The sequence below is a fragment of the Convolutriloba macropyga genome, chromosome 8 (genome assembly GCF_964194025.1).
Source record: "Convolutriloba macropyga chromosome 8, txConMacr16.3, whole genome shotgun sequence".
Classification (NCBI taxonomy): domain Eukaryota; kingdom Metazoa; phylum Xenacoelomorpha; order Acoela; family Convolutidae; genus Convolutriloba; species Convolutriloba macropyga.
This window is the reverse complement of record NC_134475.1, coordinates 64,031,154-64,049,190: the sequence shown is the minus strand read 5'-3', so window position 1 is coordinate 64,049,190 and position 18,037 is coordinate 64,031,154. Positions and strand designations below refer to the sequence as shown.

General features: G+C 36.8%; 1 protein-coding gene across 3 annotated transcripts in view; it reads left to right on the top strand.

Annotated features, from left to right (window-relative positions):
- The window catches only part of LOC142344915 (uncharacterized), a 55,987-nt gene that overhangs the window by 29,453 nt on the left and 8,497 nt on the right, over nucleotides 1-18,037 (top strand). For all 3 annotated transcript variants that reach the window (XM_075396979.1, XM_075396980.1, XM_075396981.1), the window contains exons 8-9: nucleotides 2,115-2,392; nucleotides 15,922-16,105. In XM_075396979.1, coding sequence (XP_075253094.1) covers nucleotides 2,115-2,392; nucleotides 15,922-16,105 — 462 coding nt within the window. The remainder of the gene's footprint in view (nucleotides 1-2,114; nucleotides 2,393-15,921; nucleotides 16,106-18,037) is intronic.

The window sequence follows — 18,037 nt, the reverse complement described above, 5'->3', positions numbered from 1 at the left end:
CTTTGACACAACATGTTCTCAGTAATAATTTTCGATTGTTTTGAGTTTTGCGAGTTTTTCGTTTCAACTTTGTCTTAACTTAGTCTCTTAATCGACAGATCTAATTGGTTGCTAAAAAAGCTTCAATTAAGGCAATTCATTTCAGTTCATAGCTTTTGCTTTTTGTGACTTATACGCTTGTTCGTTTTTTTTAAAAAAAAAATCTTAGTGATTTTTTTGTGTTGCTAGTATTTGTTGTACTTTTTGCTGTCTTATTACTTAATATCATTGATGACAGGTCTCAACCGTGCGTGGTTAATGAGGAGTCAATTAATTGATGTAATTAATAACCGCGCTGTGATAGTGGCTATTTTTGGGGTTATCGTGGTTTTTTTCGTCGTCTTCATCGATGATTCTTACGACCCGATTTCTTGGAATTGGCGGCGTTTTCGATAACTTCAGTGACTTCTACTGCTTTGCAGTTAAAATTTTTGTGTGTGATGTCAGTTCTGCTTTTAGGTCAATTCTGTGACTTACCTCAATCGAAAGGAATGACTTCTGATCTCACTTATAGAACTTTAAAATTTTATGAACATCTTCTAGTTGAAGATCAATAGTGTGCATCTAAGTAGTGCCAAATTTATATGCCCTAATTCTTGGAGTTTTAGTTTCGAATATCAATTTTTGCTTATTCTCTTTACTAAAAGCTCTCATTTGCCTTTTGAAGCCGAGTAAATTGTTTTCAGGTCAAAAATAATGATTTGAATTGTATTTCAGGACTTGTCCAATGTTTTTTTTTAATTCGCTTTAACTTTTGATCACGTTTTTCGTTTTACATTAGTCACAATTTTCACGTTTGAGTTCTGACTTACTTCGCTCACGGTTTCATTTAAATGGCTTTCAATTTTTTTCATGCAATGAATTACGCAATATAATGAATACGGTCAAAGTGAAAACAGCAAAATCAAAAGAGACGGGATAAACCGATAAAGCCCGGTAATTAAGTACTTGAGAATTAGGCTATCAAAGTTCATTAGTGTTAGTGTTCGCTGGCTGATATCGCTTATTAGCTCTCAGTTTAGAAGCTGAATTAAGTATAGTTTTAGAATCGAACTTAAACTGCACGCCGAATTCGAACCACTTTTTGACACTAAAAAAACAACCGAAAAAAATCCAGTCAATCTGTCTCGTGTTTTTTTTTGTTTCAATCCCGATGTGCATCAATCGCGTCAACGGCGGCTATTTTACGACAATCTACCGGCTATGCTAATACGATTTTTCGCTTGATCATTTTTTCGTCGGACCCATTTGACTTTTCGTCCTCAAAAACGGTATAAAGAGGTACGGCCCGGGGGGCATTAATATCTCTTACAGCATTACGCAATATCGAAGAATGCGATTCACCAAAATTATTTTGGGGAGACCCTCCACCCTCCTTTACCTGGCGATTTGGAACCCTCTTCTCGTCCAACCCGACTCCCTCCCCCCATCGCTTGACCCCCCCCCCCCCCCCCACAGACACACCACTTACCACCCTCCAATGCTAACGTCTCTTAGCCCCAGCTAGATTCGACCGAAGCCAACCGCTCGCCTTTCAAAATTGGTTAGGATACTCTTCTTAAGTGGCTCTGAAATGTTAACTAACTACTAACGCCTGAAGTTCTGTGAATTCATTAGAATCACGCCAATTGAATGACACATTGCTCTAGTTTGTTGATTTTTGCGCTTTCATTAAGGCTCTGATTTTGGTTTATGTTTCGTTGCTACAATGATTCCGCGAACCGATACGATAGTTTTGATTGAACAAGATTCCGAAAACAAAGACAACGAAATATACTGGTAAAAAGGAAAGCATGATCTGTTAAAACACTCACGTGCACATTTTAAAATGCCGAAAGTCTGCAGTGCCAGAAGTTTAAATGCCAGAAGTTGCTACTTAGGCAGAAGTTGAATATCGTTGACTTTCGTCATTTTAAAACGTGCGCGTTTCGTGTTTTAAGCATGATTAAGTGACTCTGTAGAAGTCACTTCGAAATTCTGACTTAATATCTCGAACAACTTCGCGGTTCTCGATAAACGCCAGAAGTTCTCAGTCACTTCAAGCAGAGACACGTAACCATTACTTCTGTTTGTAGAGAGAACTGATAGCGTGCTGCAGTCGAGACATAGTTGATTCCCTTCCACCTATCAGTGAACCCGCTCACGGATCCTCACAGGCAATTGACAACGAAGACGCTGAAATTGATGGCCGTGTTAGTGGCATCCGTATCGAAAATGGAAGAGGTGGTGTCATTGGCGTCAGGCTGGAACAGGCAAATGAAGTTGAAGTTGAAATTAACGAGGTGCCGTCTCTTGACAGGGAGGCTGGTTCTGCTCATTACGAGTACGCAGAACCTGGGGAGCCCAATGCTTGGTATGTCGCGTGGATTGCTATTAAAAATTTGTTCACTTGTAGATGGATTTAACTAGCTCAATGTCGACTTCGTGATGGAATATAGTGGTAAAATGTATGAATCGGATAGTTTGATAGTTTTCGTCCGACCATTTGTCTTTTTGTGCTCAAAAACGAATAACAAGCAAAGCCCGGAGAGCATTAAGTTCTCTCAGACTTACGACTCACTAGTCTGAAAGTTACCGAAAGAGTCTCAGAGACAAATTCACGGCGTGAAGGACGTTTCTTAGAGTTTGATACCATCCATCGTTAACCCCCTCCCGGGGCAGTTCTCTTAGAGCTTTAATAGCTGCTAAGGGACTAAAAATCACAGTTTGAGGTACATTTTTGGCGGTATAGATCCCCTCACTACAACCCTCTCGAGCTCTTAGTTAAGCCCCCATTCCCTCATAAGACCCTTTTCTACTCCTTTTATTTATCGCTCCGCACAGCTAGCCTCACTATGCTGCTGACAAAGCCAACTCCTCGCGAGTCAATTGAGAGCAATTCGGGGGACGTTAGTCGTTTATTATAGCTGCGAAGCTGTAAGCTGAGCGTAGCTATATTGCTGTGCTCTTGGTTTTTTATTACAATTCAAAGAATTTGAATTGTATTGGGGCGTTGTCTTTTTTACGACTCGAAGAGGAGTATTGGAGAAGTCCCTTTTTTTAATCAATTTTATTGGAGTGAATTTCGAAGCGGGAAATGAAACAGGTGAAAAAATTTGGAGTTGTTTTGTTGCTGAACAAAATGAAGAGTGGAGCGAAAAGAGAGTGGTTTTTTGTTGATATCGCTGTTTTCCAGAGAGCGAGAAATTGAGGTGTGAAAAAAAAATTCTATAAGCGAGCAAAATTTTTGTTCACGTGTGGCATTTTGAAGTAGTTTTTTTTTCATTTTTTTCGGTTAAGAGGTTTGGTTATGATTTTATTTTAATTTTAGGCTGGTGTTGGAAGTGATTCGAAGGTTTCGGGAAATTCATATGATTTTTATGCTAATTCGGAGGTTTTTCATGTATTTTGCTGGTTTTCGGGCTAATTTTTGCGGTTTTTTCGGATTGTTTTGTCTTATTGGCTCAAATGGGCACTGAATAGACCCCTTCTACATGAGCAATTAGTAGATATCAATTGGTTTCAGTTTTATGGATATGAATCATTTTTTTGTTGATAAATATGACAAAAAAAAATTGGAATTATTTTAATTTGCAGTTTTTCTTTTTTTTCTGTGTTTTAGACAAGTTTCCTAGCCTATTATGACTTGCCTATTGTTTTGCGAGCTTCTAGATACCCTATTGGCTTAAAGGAATTTTCTTTGGATTTATGTGCTTTTGTAAAATTTTTTAAGTTCTTAAAAGTTCTTTAAGTTCTTTGTTTTTTAATTCGTAAGAGCTGTTTTTCATTATTTGGCTTCAAGTATTTTTTTAAAACTTTCATAAGTGGTTTTAGTAGGTACTAGATGTTTTGATGAAGTAATTTTGCAGAGATATATCTTTCGGGATCTCAATTATTTATGACAAAGTTTGATCAGATTTTTTTTACCAGATTTGATTTTCTTGTTTTTATTTTTGTATTAATGGTTTTGTTTCAAGATCATCATCATTTAGTAGAAGCACGTTTTGTCTGACGAGAAGTTGGATGGCGATTAAATGGATTTGCACTTCGAGTCGTTTCCGGAATTCTTCCGGCTGTTTTAAGATCTGTTCACACATTTTCATGATTTTTGAAGTCAAATTGGAGTAGTGATTTTGGGCACGCCGAAACAGGAAATGGAGCGAAAAAGCGAGCGGCGTGAAATTTTTCCGCTCTAATTTTAAAGTAGAATGAGAAAACGGTGTTTGAACAAAAATTCGCTTTCTCGCTAGTGGTTTTTTGTTACATGCGGCAATTTCACTTTGGTTTTTACTGTTTTTTTCAATTTTTCGGATCGGATTTTTTTCTAAATGGTTTTCTCAATCCTTTCATAGTTAATTCCAGGCCTAGTTTTTGTTAGAATCAAATTTGCATTTCTCGCTAATGGTTTTTTGTTCCTGCTAAAAACAGTAAAAGCAAAATTCAAATTATAACGCAACAAGTTTGAAACATGTGTAAAAAAAAAAGCTAAAAAAGATTTTTATAGACAAAAATTTGAATCATGTGTGGGAGACTCAAGGCAAACATATAAGTTAATCAATGATATAAAATGAACTAATCGCAAAAGTTCGCACGTACCGGTGTTAAACTCATGTAGTGAACGTTGCACTGATCCCAGCAGCGATGACATTGCTGAGCAGTTTAACACATTCTTCACCAATGTTGGTCCGAAGTTGAAAGAAAAAATTAGACATGTGCCTTTACCTGAGATGAACGAAGTTAACCACTCCATGTATCTAAAACCAATAACCATTGAAGAGGTAAGAGAAATCATTGAAAATCTAGACAATAAAGTCTCATCTGATGATGATGATATCTCTAATGTCATAGTAAAGTTATCATCAAATATCACGATTCCATACCCAACTCAGGTAATCAATAAATCATTTGGAGAAGGAATATTTCCCTATGATCTAAAAAAGGCTAAAGTAATTAACCTTCACAAGGATGGATCAAAACTAGATGAAAATAACTACAGACCAATTTCTCTTCTAAAATTCTAAAACGTGCACGTTCTAAAATTATAGAACGTGCTTTGTTCATTCTCATATATGCCTACATGGAATATCATAATTTGCATAGGCAATTTGGGTTTCGTGTCAAACACAGTACAATTGACGCCCTTGTTGATTTAGTCGAAAAATTAAGATTGAATTGCCAAAATGTAAAAGCTATCAGTTTCTTTCTTGATCTTTAAAAGGCTTTTGATACCATTGAGCACGATATCTTATTAAAAAAGATCAAAAACACTGATATAAGGGGCCCGGCTTTAAATTGAATAACATCATACTTAAATGGGAGACAGAAGCGGGTTATTTTTAATTGGGCCTGTTCATCGTGGAATTCTATAGTTTGTGGGGTTCCACAAGGCTCAATTTTGGGTCCGTTGTTGTTCCTCATTTATATCGATGATCTGCCAACAGTTTGCAAATCTCTTGATGTTATTTTTTTGCGGATGATACAAACCTCACCGCAATCAATTAAGACAATAATTCAGTGCAAGAAGATATGCAGAACATCAATAATTGGTTGATTGCTAATAAGTTAGTACTAAATATGGAAAAAAACCGTACAAATAAATATAGGGAACAAAAATAGTGCTTCCAAATCAGTGTTAAGTTTGATGGCGTTTTTTTTTTGAAAAATCATTTTAATTATTTCGGAATCTATGTAGATATTAAGTTAAGTTTTCAAGCAAATTTAGAATATATTACGAAAAGACTCAAAACAGTGTGGTATTATATATAAGCTGCGTCACTATCTACCCCGAAAACAGTTTATGGATTACTATCGAAGCAATGTTATTTGTATATGGCTGTTGCAGTTATTCGTCGCTTTTACCTATCTACAATCTGCGGAAAAAAATTTAAAACTCATTTATTTCAGGAAATTGTCAGGTAGTTCCAGGGAAATTTTTATCTCTAATAAATTGCTAACAGTATTCGAGTTTCATATATATGAGCTGCTGAAATTTGTCCTGAAATCATTGAAAAAGATCAATAGCGAAACTTATCTAAATGAACTCTTTGAATATGAGCATAGTACCAGAAACACTAGGTCTACCAAAAATTATCTAAAAATTCCCTCCTTTAAGAAGCAGTTTGAGCGCTCTACTGTTTTATATCGTTGTGCAAGGTTATTTAACATACTGAGAAAGAATGAAGTTCTAGCACAAAATATTGAAAACGAAAATTGGCAAAAAATATCGCAATTTTATCATAAATTCAAAGAAAGTTACTTGCTGAGTAAAGAGTAGACTGGAGTTCTTTCCTGGAGTTCTTTCCATGAACTCCAGTCGAAAATTGTTCCGGCTTCAAAAATGGTATTATTTTTGCAAAATAACGAAGTCTACACATAGAAAATCGACGAAGAAAATCGAACTGCAGGAAAATTTTTTTTAAATTAATACATAGTAGCTAGGAATCAACGGCTCTCTCGTTAGCAAAGACACAGTGTTAGGCGTTCTTCCTATTAAGCAAATTTTCTTGTTCATGTCTCTAGGACAGTGTTCTGAGGTTTGTTTGCCTTGGCGTTGGCACCGGAGACCTGGTCAGGGGATGTTAAATATTTAACTGTAACTATTTAACTTTAGCTAGGGCAGATACTAAGTGGGTTTTATAACCCCGTCTATCTGTCCTCTCCGAGATACTTATTGTTGTTATGTTATATGTTTAAGTAAATTTTCAAATTAAATTGATTTAATTTGCTGTCTAATATTTGGAGAAATTTATTCTTTCTTTCGTTCTTTGCTAGAGGCATTTTGATATTAATTTTCTGTTTTGTTTTTTTTATCTGATTTTTTTAGAAATGGTTTATCCAGTTCACTCATAGTCCGTTCTAGGTCTAGTTTTTTGTTTAGTCAATGAAAATTCTTTGAATTGTACGTCAGGACTTGTCCTGCTATGTTTTTTTGTTTCGTCGTCTGACGCTCTTTTTTCGTTTTACATTTGTTCACACAGCAAAGCTGAAAGTCTTCTGAAAAAGTTTTATAAATGACTTTTTCCTCTCACTAACGGCATTTGCGCGCGTGACGTCATTTCTCACTCGCTTTAGTAAAAGTTTTTAGGTTATTTGGTGATTAGATTTTGATCATACATGACTTACCTCACTCAAAAAATTGACTTTTGCACTTTAAAACTTAAGTTTAATTTGAATTTGTTTGAGGTCAAAGGAACTCATATGTGCATTAAAGTTCCCTAATAAGTAGCTTCTGCGGAATGAATTTTAACAAGCTTTATTAATTTATGGCTGAATGTTTTTTACCTAGTTTTTTGAGCGGCGTGGATTTTTTTTCAATTTAGATCTGTATCTGTTTCTATCTCTAGCAGGTCTATTCTTTCGCAGCTATTCCGGCAATCTGCCGGCTATGTTATTTAATTGCTCTCGAACGAAGTTTGAAGCAATTATTTTAAACGTGTTGGTCTTTTTTATGCAAAATTTTCACTTAATCGTTTTCATTTATCGAGTGACTTTTGCGCCCCTGACCTTTGTTTTGCTCGATCTAAATTTCTCCCATTCAGAAGAGTTAGCAGTTGAACTCAATTTGCGACAGTTTACTACTAAGTCAATTAAAAATTGTGCCGAAATTCGTGTCATTTTTTCAGTTGAATTTTTATTAGCGGTTATATTAGTATATAATAACCTCGAAAGACATCATTGGACTAATTGAGTTTAGTTACTCCCCCCCCCCTACTGAAGCAGGCTGCAATAGATTCCAGTTCCCACCAATTGTTCGAGAGCAATTCTGCCGACGTTATTCGGTTGTTTTTAATAACTAACGTCAACCTATCATGGCTGTTATTTAGGCGCTCTATTTTTTTTACTTACAATCAAAAGGATTTGTACTGTCTTTTGAGATATGCCCTCCTTTTTTGGCTTTTTCACGCCAGTAAGAAGTCAATTTAGTGTGGCAATTTTAGTCATGCTGGAGTAGTAAAGAGAGGTTTGAAGCGTGATTTTTTGAACCACTCATGTGGATTGAGAAATTGATATTTGAACATATATTCGATTTTTGAGAGGGATCTTGTTTGCGTGCTTCAAAACGTGATTTATTATAAACTACCCTGAAAATGGTGTGCGAAAGTGATGTTTGCACAAGTGTTTAATTCAACTAAGTGTTTAGGTCATTATGTTAAACAAAAGTCGAAAGAAAAAAGTCTAAAGTCATTCATTATTCTGAGATAGCGATAAAAGTAGGCGTGACAGGCTTTTCGTTTATTTTATCGGTCCCAATGGCCATTGGCTCTTATATTAACAAATAAATAAATGTTTGAGAGTTTTATCATTTTGAGGATATATTAGAGTTCGGATACAATTTTGGTGTCTTTGTCGTCACTTTTTAGCGGTTTTTGTCTTCAAGTTATTAAATTCTGCGGCGATTTTGTGGTTGCGGTGTTTCTGTTGGCTCTAGTTATCTTTTGAGTTGATTGGTATCAATAATGAGATTTATGTGAAATTATTAAATTTAGTCGAATTGTCAGTTTTTAATTGCTCTCAAACGAAGTTTGTAGCAGTTATATTAGTCCTGTTGGTTTTTTTAATGCGATTTTTCGCTTGACCGGTTTTTTGCCTGACCCATTGAACTTTTCGTCCTCAAAAACGTGATAAACAGGTAGCAATCCGCGGGCATTAGGTTTTCTTAGACTTTCAGCTCACTAGTCTCCAAGTATGCGATTCACAGAAACTGTTTGAGGCTTATACTTATGGTGTGAAGGGCGGTCCTTAGAGGTTGACCCCCACCCCTCAGCAATCTTCCCACATCAGCCTCCCCATCACATCACCCCCCCCCCCCGCCCCCATCACCCCCTGCACTTCGTTCAGGCCTTAAGGGCCCCATGCAGCCAAAGACCCCCTCCCACCGTTGCCCCCACCCCTAATCAGCCCCCCGGTGCAAGAACCGTTGCGCTCACCTCACGCCCCTTCAGTAAAGCTAGGGTCACTAAATCGTGACTAGCTTCTGACGAAACCAACCGCTCGCCGGTCGTTTAAGAGCAATTCGCCGGTCGTTGGTCGGTTATGTTTAAAGATTTCTGTTTTTCGTTCATTTTCGAATATTTTCGCATATTTTTAATTGCTTTTTATTGTGGCTAGTGGATGAAACGTTTGAAGGACCTGTTAAAACTGATTTTTTTGCCCTTATTAATATTTCTTGATCGAAGTTTGAAGTAATTTCTGTAAGCGTGCTGATCTTTTATATGCTGAATTTTTGCCTGACCGTTTTTGCGCTTTTGTCCTAGAACGGTCTTTCTCACACTTTAGTTCTTCATTTTTGTGTGGTTTAAGTTTTGACTCTTCACAATTCAGTTCTTCATTTTTGAGAGATCCAAGTTGCTCTCGTTTTAAAATCAAGTTTGCTGCTGAACGAAATTGTGAGTGAAAAGAAATCGAAGCCATGCTGGGTGTGTTAAAATGTCAGACTGTAAACCTAGAGGTCCGAGGTTCGAACCCGTTGGGTGTTTTTTGCACCCATAAAACATTTTTTAACCTACACCCTCTCTAAATAAATTGAACCCGCCTGTCGTTCGAGAGCAGTTCATCCAGACGTTTAGCCTGCCATATCTTTTGTAGATTTTCACTGACGAAACAGAACGTGTAGTTCAATGAAAAATTGTTGGAATTTTCCTACAGAGATTTTTCCAGATTTTATCGTTTTCATTGTTATGTCCATGGTACTGTTTATTCTTTGAATCAGGTACGGTACATCAGAATAACTGTTGGAAGTTCCATTTTGCGGAGATTTTGTGTAAAATTTTCTCTGACATTGATTCTATGAAAGTTTCCCCAACTATTTTGTCTTCAATTAATTGCTTGGTCATACAGAAAACATTCAATTTTACTATTTAATTTGACCTAGACTCAAAAGAGTTTTGTTGTGGGATTGATTCGATAGATCTGCAGAAATTTATTTTAACATTTAGCTTGTATGGAAAGTTTTTTAAGATCTTTTATTTGGGTGTTTGTTGTGTGCAAATCAAACATGCTTTTTGCAGCTATTCTTTCGCGCTTTTGGGTTGGCATGTTCATGTGGTTTAGACCTGGTTAAATTGGTTTTCATTTCAAAAACAACCAGGGACCAAAATGGGACCCGTTTTGTAAAAACGGCAAGCTTGCGATTAGTTTTCGTAACCTTCGTGCGCGTGATGTTATTTGTTACTTCTTTCTGTATAGGTTTTCAAGTTAATGCTGTGATAAATTTTTTAACCATTCGTATCTCGCTCAATAAATGACTTCTGCACTCACTTATGGAATCTTAGCTGAGCGTTCAATAGAGGATTCCAAAGCTTGATAGTTGTAAAGCTATATTACTTGGAAGACTTCAGTGCTTGAAGTTTAATTGAAATTAAGGATTTTAATTGAAATCAGAGTAATCGTTTCAACAGCGTTTTGCTTTGCGATGATTGTTTAAATGATCTCAAACGAAGTTGGTATCAATTATATTAGTCATATAGTCTTCAATAGCCGCCGTCAGCCTCTCAATCGGCAATTATTTAGGCGCTCTCCTTTTTTAATTCCCATAACCCATTCTTAAGCAAGGAAAAAGGAGCAACAGAAAAACCGTTCAAAAAATTTCGCTACCGGCCATCAGAAGACTTTTACTTGATAGGACGGGGCGGTCAATGTTTCTCTAGTTTATTGCTCTTGAACGAAGTTCATAGTAATTATTTTAAACGTGTTGGTATTTTTAATGCAAATTTTTTGCTTAACCATTTTGCGCTTGTCTTCTTGAACATTCTTTGACTTCTCAAGCGATTTTTTCTCACTTTCATTCTTCATTTTTGAGTGATCTCTATTGCTCGCACTCTAGTGCAAGTGCGTCTAGTGCATCAACGGCGGCTATTTTCCGGCAATCTGCCAGCCATGTTTTTAATTGCTCTCAAAGAAGTCAGTCGCATGCGCTTTTTGTAAAACACACAAACAAACCACAGCTTTTTTGAAACAATGACAGAGGTACATAAAGAGAGGAAAGATTTTGAAAAAATGAAGAAAGAAGACTTGATAAGTGAATGTTTGAATTTGAATAAATTATTGTTACAACTTAAAGATGAAAATGCTTTCCTCCGACAACAAAATAACAAAATGGTTGATAATCTAATCGAGAAAGTAAACGAAAAAACATCGAACCAAAACCATGACAACAACAACGTTCAACAACATCAACAACAAACCAAGATTTTTTATCCAAAGTTTATACCAAGATCAACAAAGACACTTATTCTTTCGGATAGTACATACAAAAAAGTACAAGCAAAAGATCTGAGCCCAAGTACAGCTATACACTCCTATCCTTCAGCAAAAGTTCAAGACTTGTCAAATATTGTAAAGCAATACAACGGTTATCACAAGATTGAAAATCTTATTATACATGCTGGACATAACAATATTGATTCGGGAAATAGCGGTTTTGAAACAGCTAGTATTTTAATGGAAACTGCGTCGGAAATTATAAAGAAACTGTCACCACTCAAAGTTGCACTTTGCAAAATTCCACCAGTTAAAGATAGATTTTTCGGTCGCAGCAAAAATAACGAAAACATAGACAAATATAATGAAGCGTTAGAAAATGTTGCAACGGAGTTGAGTGGCGTTTTTGATATTGACGTTGTTTGTTTGAATAATATACTGGAAACGAAAGATATCAGCAATGATGGAGTACACCCATCAGTCAGTCATGGTATACCTAAACTTGTCAGAAATATTCGGAACTTCTACGTGCATCTTGGGCTTACGGTGTCAGAAACTGAAATAAAACCGAGAATTATCAAGCAAAACTTTGGAAAAAATTTTGATCACTATGATAACAACAATTTTTTTGGTTTCCATCCAAAACAAACATTTTTACCTCCAACTCATTATAAATTTGGCTGGTGGTTTGTTGAAATATAGAACAATGCGACTTTTCTTAATATTTTTAATTTTCAGTATACTTATGGGAAAAGAAAATCATACTGAAATTCATAAGCGCACATTTGAAAAGTATTATTATAACAAACCTAATGTTTGTTATTTTTTAAAAACAGTTGATTCATACTTTTTTGTTTTGTTCCTAAAACTGTTAGTTTTTTGTTCACTTGTACGTCTCATGCTGTCAGGGGACATTGAATTGAACCCAGGGCCTCATCTGGAAAATTTGATTGAGTATTCAAGTTACTTAAAAAACAGAGGAACAAGCCACTCGCCTTTATTTTTCCTTATTAATTGTCAAAGCTTGAAGAACAAGTTTGAAGAGTTTGGAAACTTTTTGCAAACAGCTGCGATTAATACGTTTGTCTCTGTAACTGAAACCTGGTTGGACACTGATTGTAATATTGAAAATAACTTTTTAACATCGCATACTTTCTTTGGGAAATGTAGATCAGACAAAACAGGGGCTTCAAAGGGCGGAGGAGTAGGTTTTTTTGTCCCCAAAAAATTTTACCGCCGATATTAAATCGAGCCTTGAAACGGTTGATGAGTTTTTTTGAAACCATTTGGGTTGAAATAACTGACCCTTTGACTGAAAAATTACTTGTTAACGTTTCTTATTGCCCAAACAAACGTCTTGGTGAGTATTTTCTTGATCAGTTAAGTTCCGAATTATCGGGAGCATATAGCGTTACAGATGACGTTATTTTGCTGGGAGACTACAACTTGAATTATCTGAACAAAACAGAAAAAAGTAAACTAGACATTTTTGCGTCAAATTCAGGATTAGAAATTGTTAACCTAAGGGATGCAACCAGATGTACTGATAAAACATTTACACTTATTGATCACTGTTTCGTTTCAAGAGATCAGATAATTGCCTACAATGTCACAACAACCCCTTTTAACTCCGACCATTTTCTTGTTATTTTCGAATCAAACCTCTCGAAATCTGAGAAGGACAACATAATAACGATGAGAAATATTCGACTTTTCTCACGCTTTAAATTTAACAGAGATCTTGCCCTTGCCGAATGGTGTAGATTGTACCAATCTGAGAATGGCAACGATCTGTCTGATTCATTTCTCGACATTTTTGAGAAAATTGTTGAAAAACACGCACCAATTCCGAGTGTTAAAAAAGGGGAGAAACTTATACGAATTCTAGGCCCTGGTTAACACAAGAATTGAAACATTTGATTGCAGAAAAACATTTTTTGTTCAATAAATGGAAAAAATTTCCTGATAGCGAGACGTACAAAGAATTTAAGCGCTTAAGAAACTTAGTTAATAGGAGACTAAGGGAGGCGCACAACAATTTTTGCATAAATTTCTTCCAAATTTTACCAACAAGTAAGTAACAATGGAAATTCATTAAACAAAAGACCAGTCCGAATGAAAGAATTGTCAAGGTTGATGAAATCAGATTAGACAGTGGTGAAATTTCAAGGGAACAAAAAAATATTGTCAATTGTCTGAATAGATCATTTGCTAATCTAGGTGTTTTCAAAGGTTTGGATATTGCTTGTAAATACCCTGATAAACTTAATATACCTGAATTCACATTCAGAAGTGTGACTAGAAAAGAACTTTGTTCAGTCATTGACTCGCTGGACGATAACAAAGCAGCAGGACCTGGTGAAATCTCAATTCGACTCAAAGTCTTGCAAATTAGCTATAGGCGTACATCTACAATTCGCCTTAAATGAGTGCATTAGGGAGAAAATTTTCCCAACTAAAATGAAACTAGCCTATGTAACACCAATTTTCAAAAAAGGTGATAAATTAGATAGCACAAATCATCGACCAATTTCAGTAACTCCGAGTTTTGCAAAAATTTTTGAGCGCCTCCTTTTGAATCAGATGATGGAGTTCATTGATAAGCATAAAATTATAAACAAAGAGCAATTCGGATTTAGAAAAAAGAGTCTGCAACAGATGCAGTTCTGGAACTGGTTGAAACAGTTTCGGCTAATTTAGATCAATGCAAGGAAACTGTTGCTATTTTTCTAGACCTTGCAAAAGCGTTTAATTCCATTTCGCGTAACATTTTCTTTAAAAAAATTGAAATGTATGGTTTTTTCCAGGAAGCGAAAGAATTACTGTTTTCATTTCTTGCCAACCGCAAACAAAGGGTAAAACTTAACGGCATATTCTCTGATTGTGAAATTTCGAATCACGGTGTGCCACAAGGAACTGTTTTAGGAGCACTCATTTTTCTTTTATATGTGAACGATTTTTCATCTAATATAAGCACAACGGATAAGGTAATCCAATTCGCAGATGACACAAGTATTGTCTGTTGCGGACAGAAAAGTAGCTCACATGGAAAAGTCACGGAAATTTTACAAAAAACAGAAGAATATGTAGAGATGAACAAACTAACTTTGAATACAAACAAAACCGAACTAATTTTTTTCTCGCGCGATAATTCAGATTTCGGATCTATTTTTTATTAAAACGAAGTTCTCACAACACAAAAAAGTTGCAGATATCTTGGTATTCAAAATGACAGGAATCTTAGTTTCGAGGAGCAGCTGAATAAAACCTTCAAAAAAGATGGCTCATGCTATAAGATCAATTTACCTTATAAGACATCAAGTTCCCCTGAACGCGCGAATTCTTCTAAAATCACTTGTGCTTTCACACTTATCATTTTCGGCAATCTTTTTTAAAAATTTATCTGCAAAAAACCTAAAACGCCTTAACCGACAGATTAACTGGGATATAAAGGTGTGCTTTCTACGCAAAAAGTATGACAAAGCGAGAGATCTGCTACTCCAGACAAAGACGCTACCAGCTGAGCTAATAATAGCAAAAATGTCGCTAATCAAATTTTGTTATGATATCGCTTGGCCCAAAAATTCTGAAAAATTTCACGGGTATCTGAGTCTTCATCAAAATACTCGAACAAAATAATTCAAAATTAGACAAAATGCCAAAACCAGCTTTGGAATGAATTCGATTGTTCGACAATGCGTACAGAAATGGAATAAGTTACCACATTGGCTTCGGTTGGCAAAAAATGAAAACGTTTTTAAGAAAACGTTGAATGATTTCTTGCTCTCACAACATGAAAAAATTCCTTTGAATAGTAACGTAGGAGCTTTTAAAAGTTATTTTTATTTTTAGGAAGAAAACAATCAAAAGAAAATTTTAAAATGTGATTCTTTAAGAAATTTGTTGATGTTTAATATATTATTATTGTTTGAATGATTTGAAATATTTTTTGTTTCATTTATATTTAACCTTATGGTTAGAATTTTAATTTACTTGTTGCAAAAAAAAGAGAAGCAATTATTGTAAACGTGTGTCTTTTTATGCGAAATTTTCGCTTGACTGTTTTTTGACTTTTCGAGTGACTTTCTGTGTTTTGCGTGATCCAAAGTTCTCTCTTATTCACAATTTCAAGCAGCTGAGCTCAATTGCCGGCAATTTAATAATAAAAGTAAATGATAAGTGCGCCGAAACTGTTTCCATTTTTTCACTTTAAATCAATAGTGCTATATATTGACCTCTTATGCGGTTATTCGGAGTCCCCTAGTGAATTTCTTAGTCCCACTCAGGCTGCAGCCTCACCACCCGAGCACTATCGATTAGAGCTCCCACTAGTCGTTCAAGAGCAATTCTTCCGACGTTAGTCGGTTATATTCTTTTCCTACTTTTTTTCTCTTGACCGAGTTTTCGTCTGACTCATTTGACTTTTCGTCCTCAGAAATGAGATAAACAGGTAGCGCCCGTAGGGTATTAAGGGCTCTTAGAGCCTCTCTTCTTACTATACTCTAAATATGCAATTCAACTAAACTGTTTTGGAGACGTAAATTCAAGGTGTGAAGGGAGTTTGAAAGTTTGACCCCCCACTTCATCCCCTGGCAATTAAGCTAAAAGCTGGCCTCCCTAACCCGTACCTAGTGACTGTCGAAGCCAATTGCTCGACAGTGGTTTGAGAGCAGTTCGCCCGACGTTCGTCGGTTGTGTTTTCAGGTACTACCAGCGAGGAGGTACACTTGACAGCAACAACGGTGGAACTGTTCGCAGTGGAGTTGGCGGTGGAGGGAATGGAGGCCAGCAGAGTGACAGTGACAGTGTATACACTATGGAGAGTGGAGTGATCAGGTACCACGTCATAACAATGAGACCCAGACTGGGATCAGATGGCGGAAGAACTGTGAGTACATGTTGTTTTTATTAGATGCTCTTTTAGTTGCTCTCGAACAAAGTTAAAGCCATTATTGTTGTAAAGTGTTTTTTTGCACATACTTGATTTTGCACACACTTCTCTGCCAACCCCCCCCCCCCCCCCCACCCCACAGTCATTCCCCCTAGCACACTGCGTTTGGCTTCCGTATTTACGTATTGACATCCAAAGCAAGCTTCTGGCCTGTCGTTCGAGAGCGGTTCGGTCGACGTTAGTTGGTTATGCATGTGATTATTAACAGCCGCGAAGCTATAGCGGCTATTATTGGGGACATCGTGGTTTTTTACGAATCGAAGAGGAGTATTGAGCTTCTACAGGTTTTTACGACTCGAAGAGGAGTATTGAGATTCTACAGGTTTTTACGACTCGAAGAGGAGTATTGAGATTCTACAGGTTTTTACGACTCGAAGAGGAGTATTGAGATTTACAGGTTTTTACGACTCGAAGAGGAGTATTGAGATTTACAGGTTTTTACGACTCGAAGAGGAGTATTGAGCTTCTACAGGTTTTTACGACTCGAAGAGGCGTATTGAGATTCTACAGGTTTTTTACGACTCGAAGAGGAGTATTGAGATTCTACAGGTTTTTACGACTCGAAGAGGAGTATTGAGATTTACAGGTTTTTACGACTCGAAGAGGAGTGTTGAGCTTCTACAGGTTTTTACGACTCGAAGAGGAGTATTGAGATTCTACAGGTTTTTTTTAGCAAAAAAGCAAGTTTGTTCATGACTTGAATTTCGACTTTTTCTGTTCGAGCAATTACCTCCGTTTTTGATCGTTGACTTCTTTTTCGAACATTGGACTTTAACAGTAGCTTCGTTTGTAATGTATAGTAATTAGGAACTGCTGGTAGTGTTCAAGGTGAGGAGGTCATTTTGAGATTTTTTGTTCCTATATAAGTCAACCCTAATTATCTAAACTACACCGCACAAACCCCCCCCCCATACCACCTATCTATCCCCCCCCCACCGCCCCGCACCCCCCTCGCCCCAAGTTACCCCCCCCCCACCCCACCTACTACCCCCCAAACTACCCCCTCCCTTCATCTAACTACCCCCCACCTACCCCCACCCCAACTAACCCAGCACTACCCACCTCCCCAACCTATCTACCCACCCACCCGACCTAGCTCCCCTCGCACCTAAAAAATTGTCAGCATTTTTAAAACACTAATGTGGTTTGTTGGGCTACTTTTGTGTTTTTTCTCTTGCCTATTTTGATTTTCTGATCTCGGTAAGGTTAGGTTAATGATTATAATGCACGACGATTCGAGTCGTTTCCGGTCTTCTACCAGCTATGTTTTTTTTAGCAGAAAGCAATTTTTTTCATGACTTGAATTTTGACTTCTTTCTGTTCGAGCATTTACCTCCATAAGTCACCCCTAATTATCTAAACTACACCGGACAAACCCCTCCCACCACCTACCTACCACCCCCCAACACCTACCTACCCCCCAAACTACCCCCTCCCTTCACCTAACTACCCCCACCTACCCCCCCCCCCCCAACTACCCCAACCTATCTACCCACCCACCCCACCTAAAAAATTATCGGCATTTTTAAAACACTTTAATGTGGTTTGTTGGGCTACTTTTTTTTTCTCTTGTCTATTTTGATGTTCTGATTTTGGCAAGGTTAGCTTAGAGATTATAATGCACGACAATTCGAGTCGTTTCCGGTATTCTACTGGCTATGTTTTTTTTAGCAGAAAGCAGGTTTGTTCATGACTTGAATTTTGACTTCTTTCTGTTCGAGCATTTACCTCCGTTTTTTATCGTTGACTTCCTTTTTTCGAATATTGGACTTTAACAGTAGCTTCGTTTGTAATGTATAGTAATTAGGAACTGCTGGTAATGTTCAAGGTGAAGAGGTCATTGAGATTTTTTGTTCCTATATAAGTCAC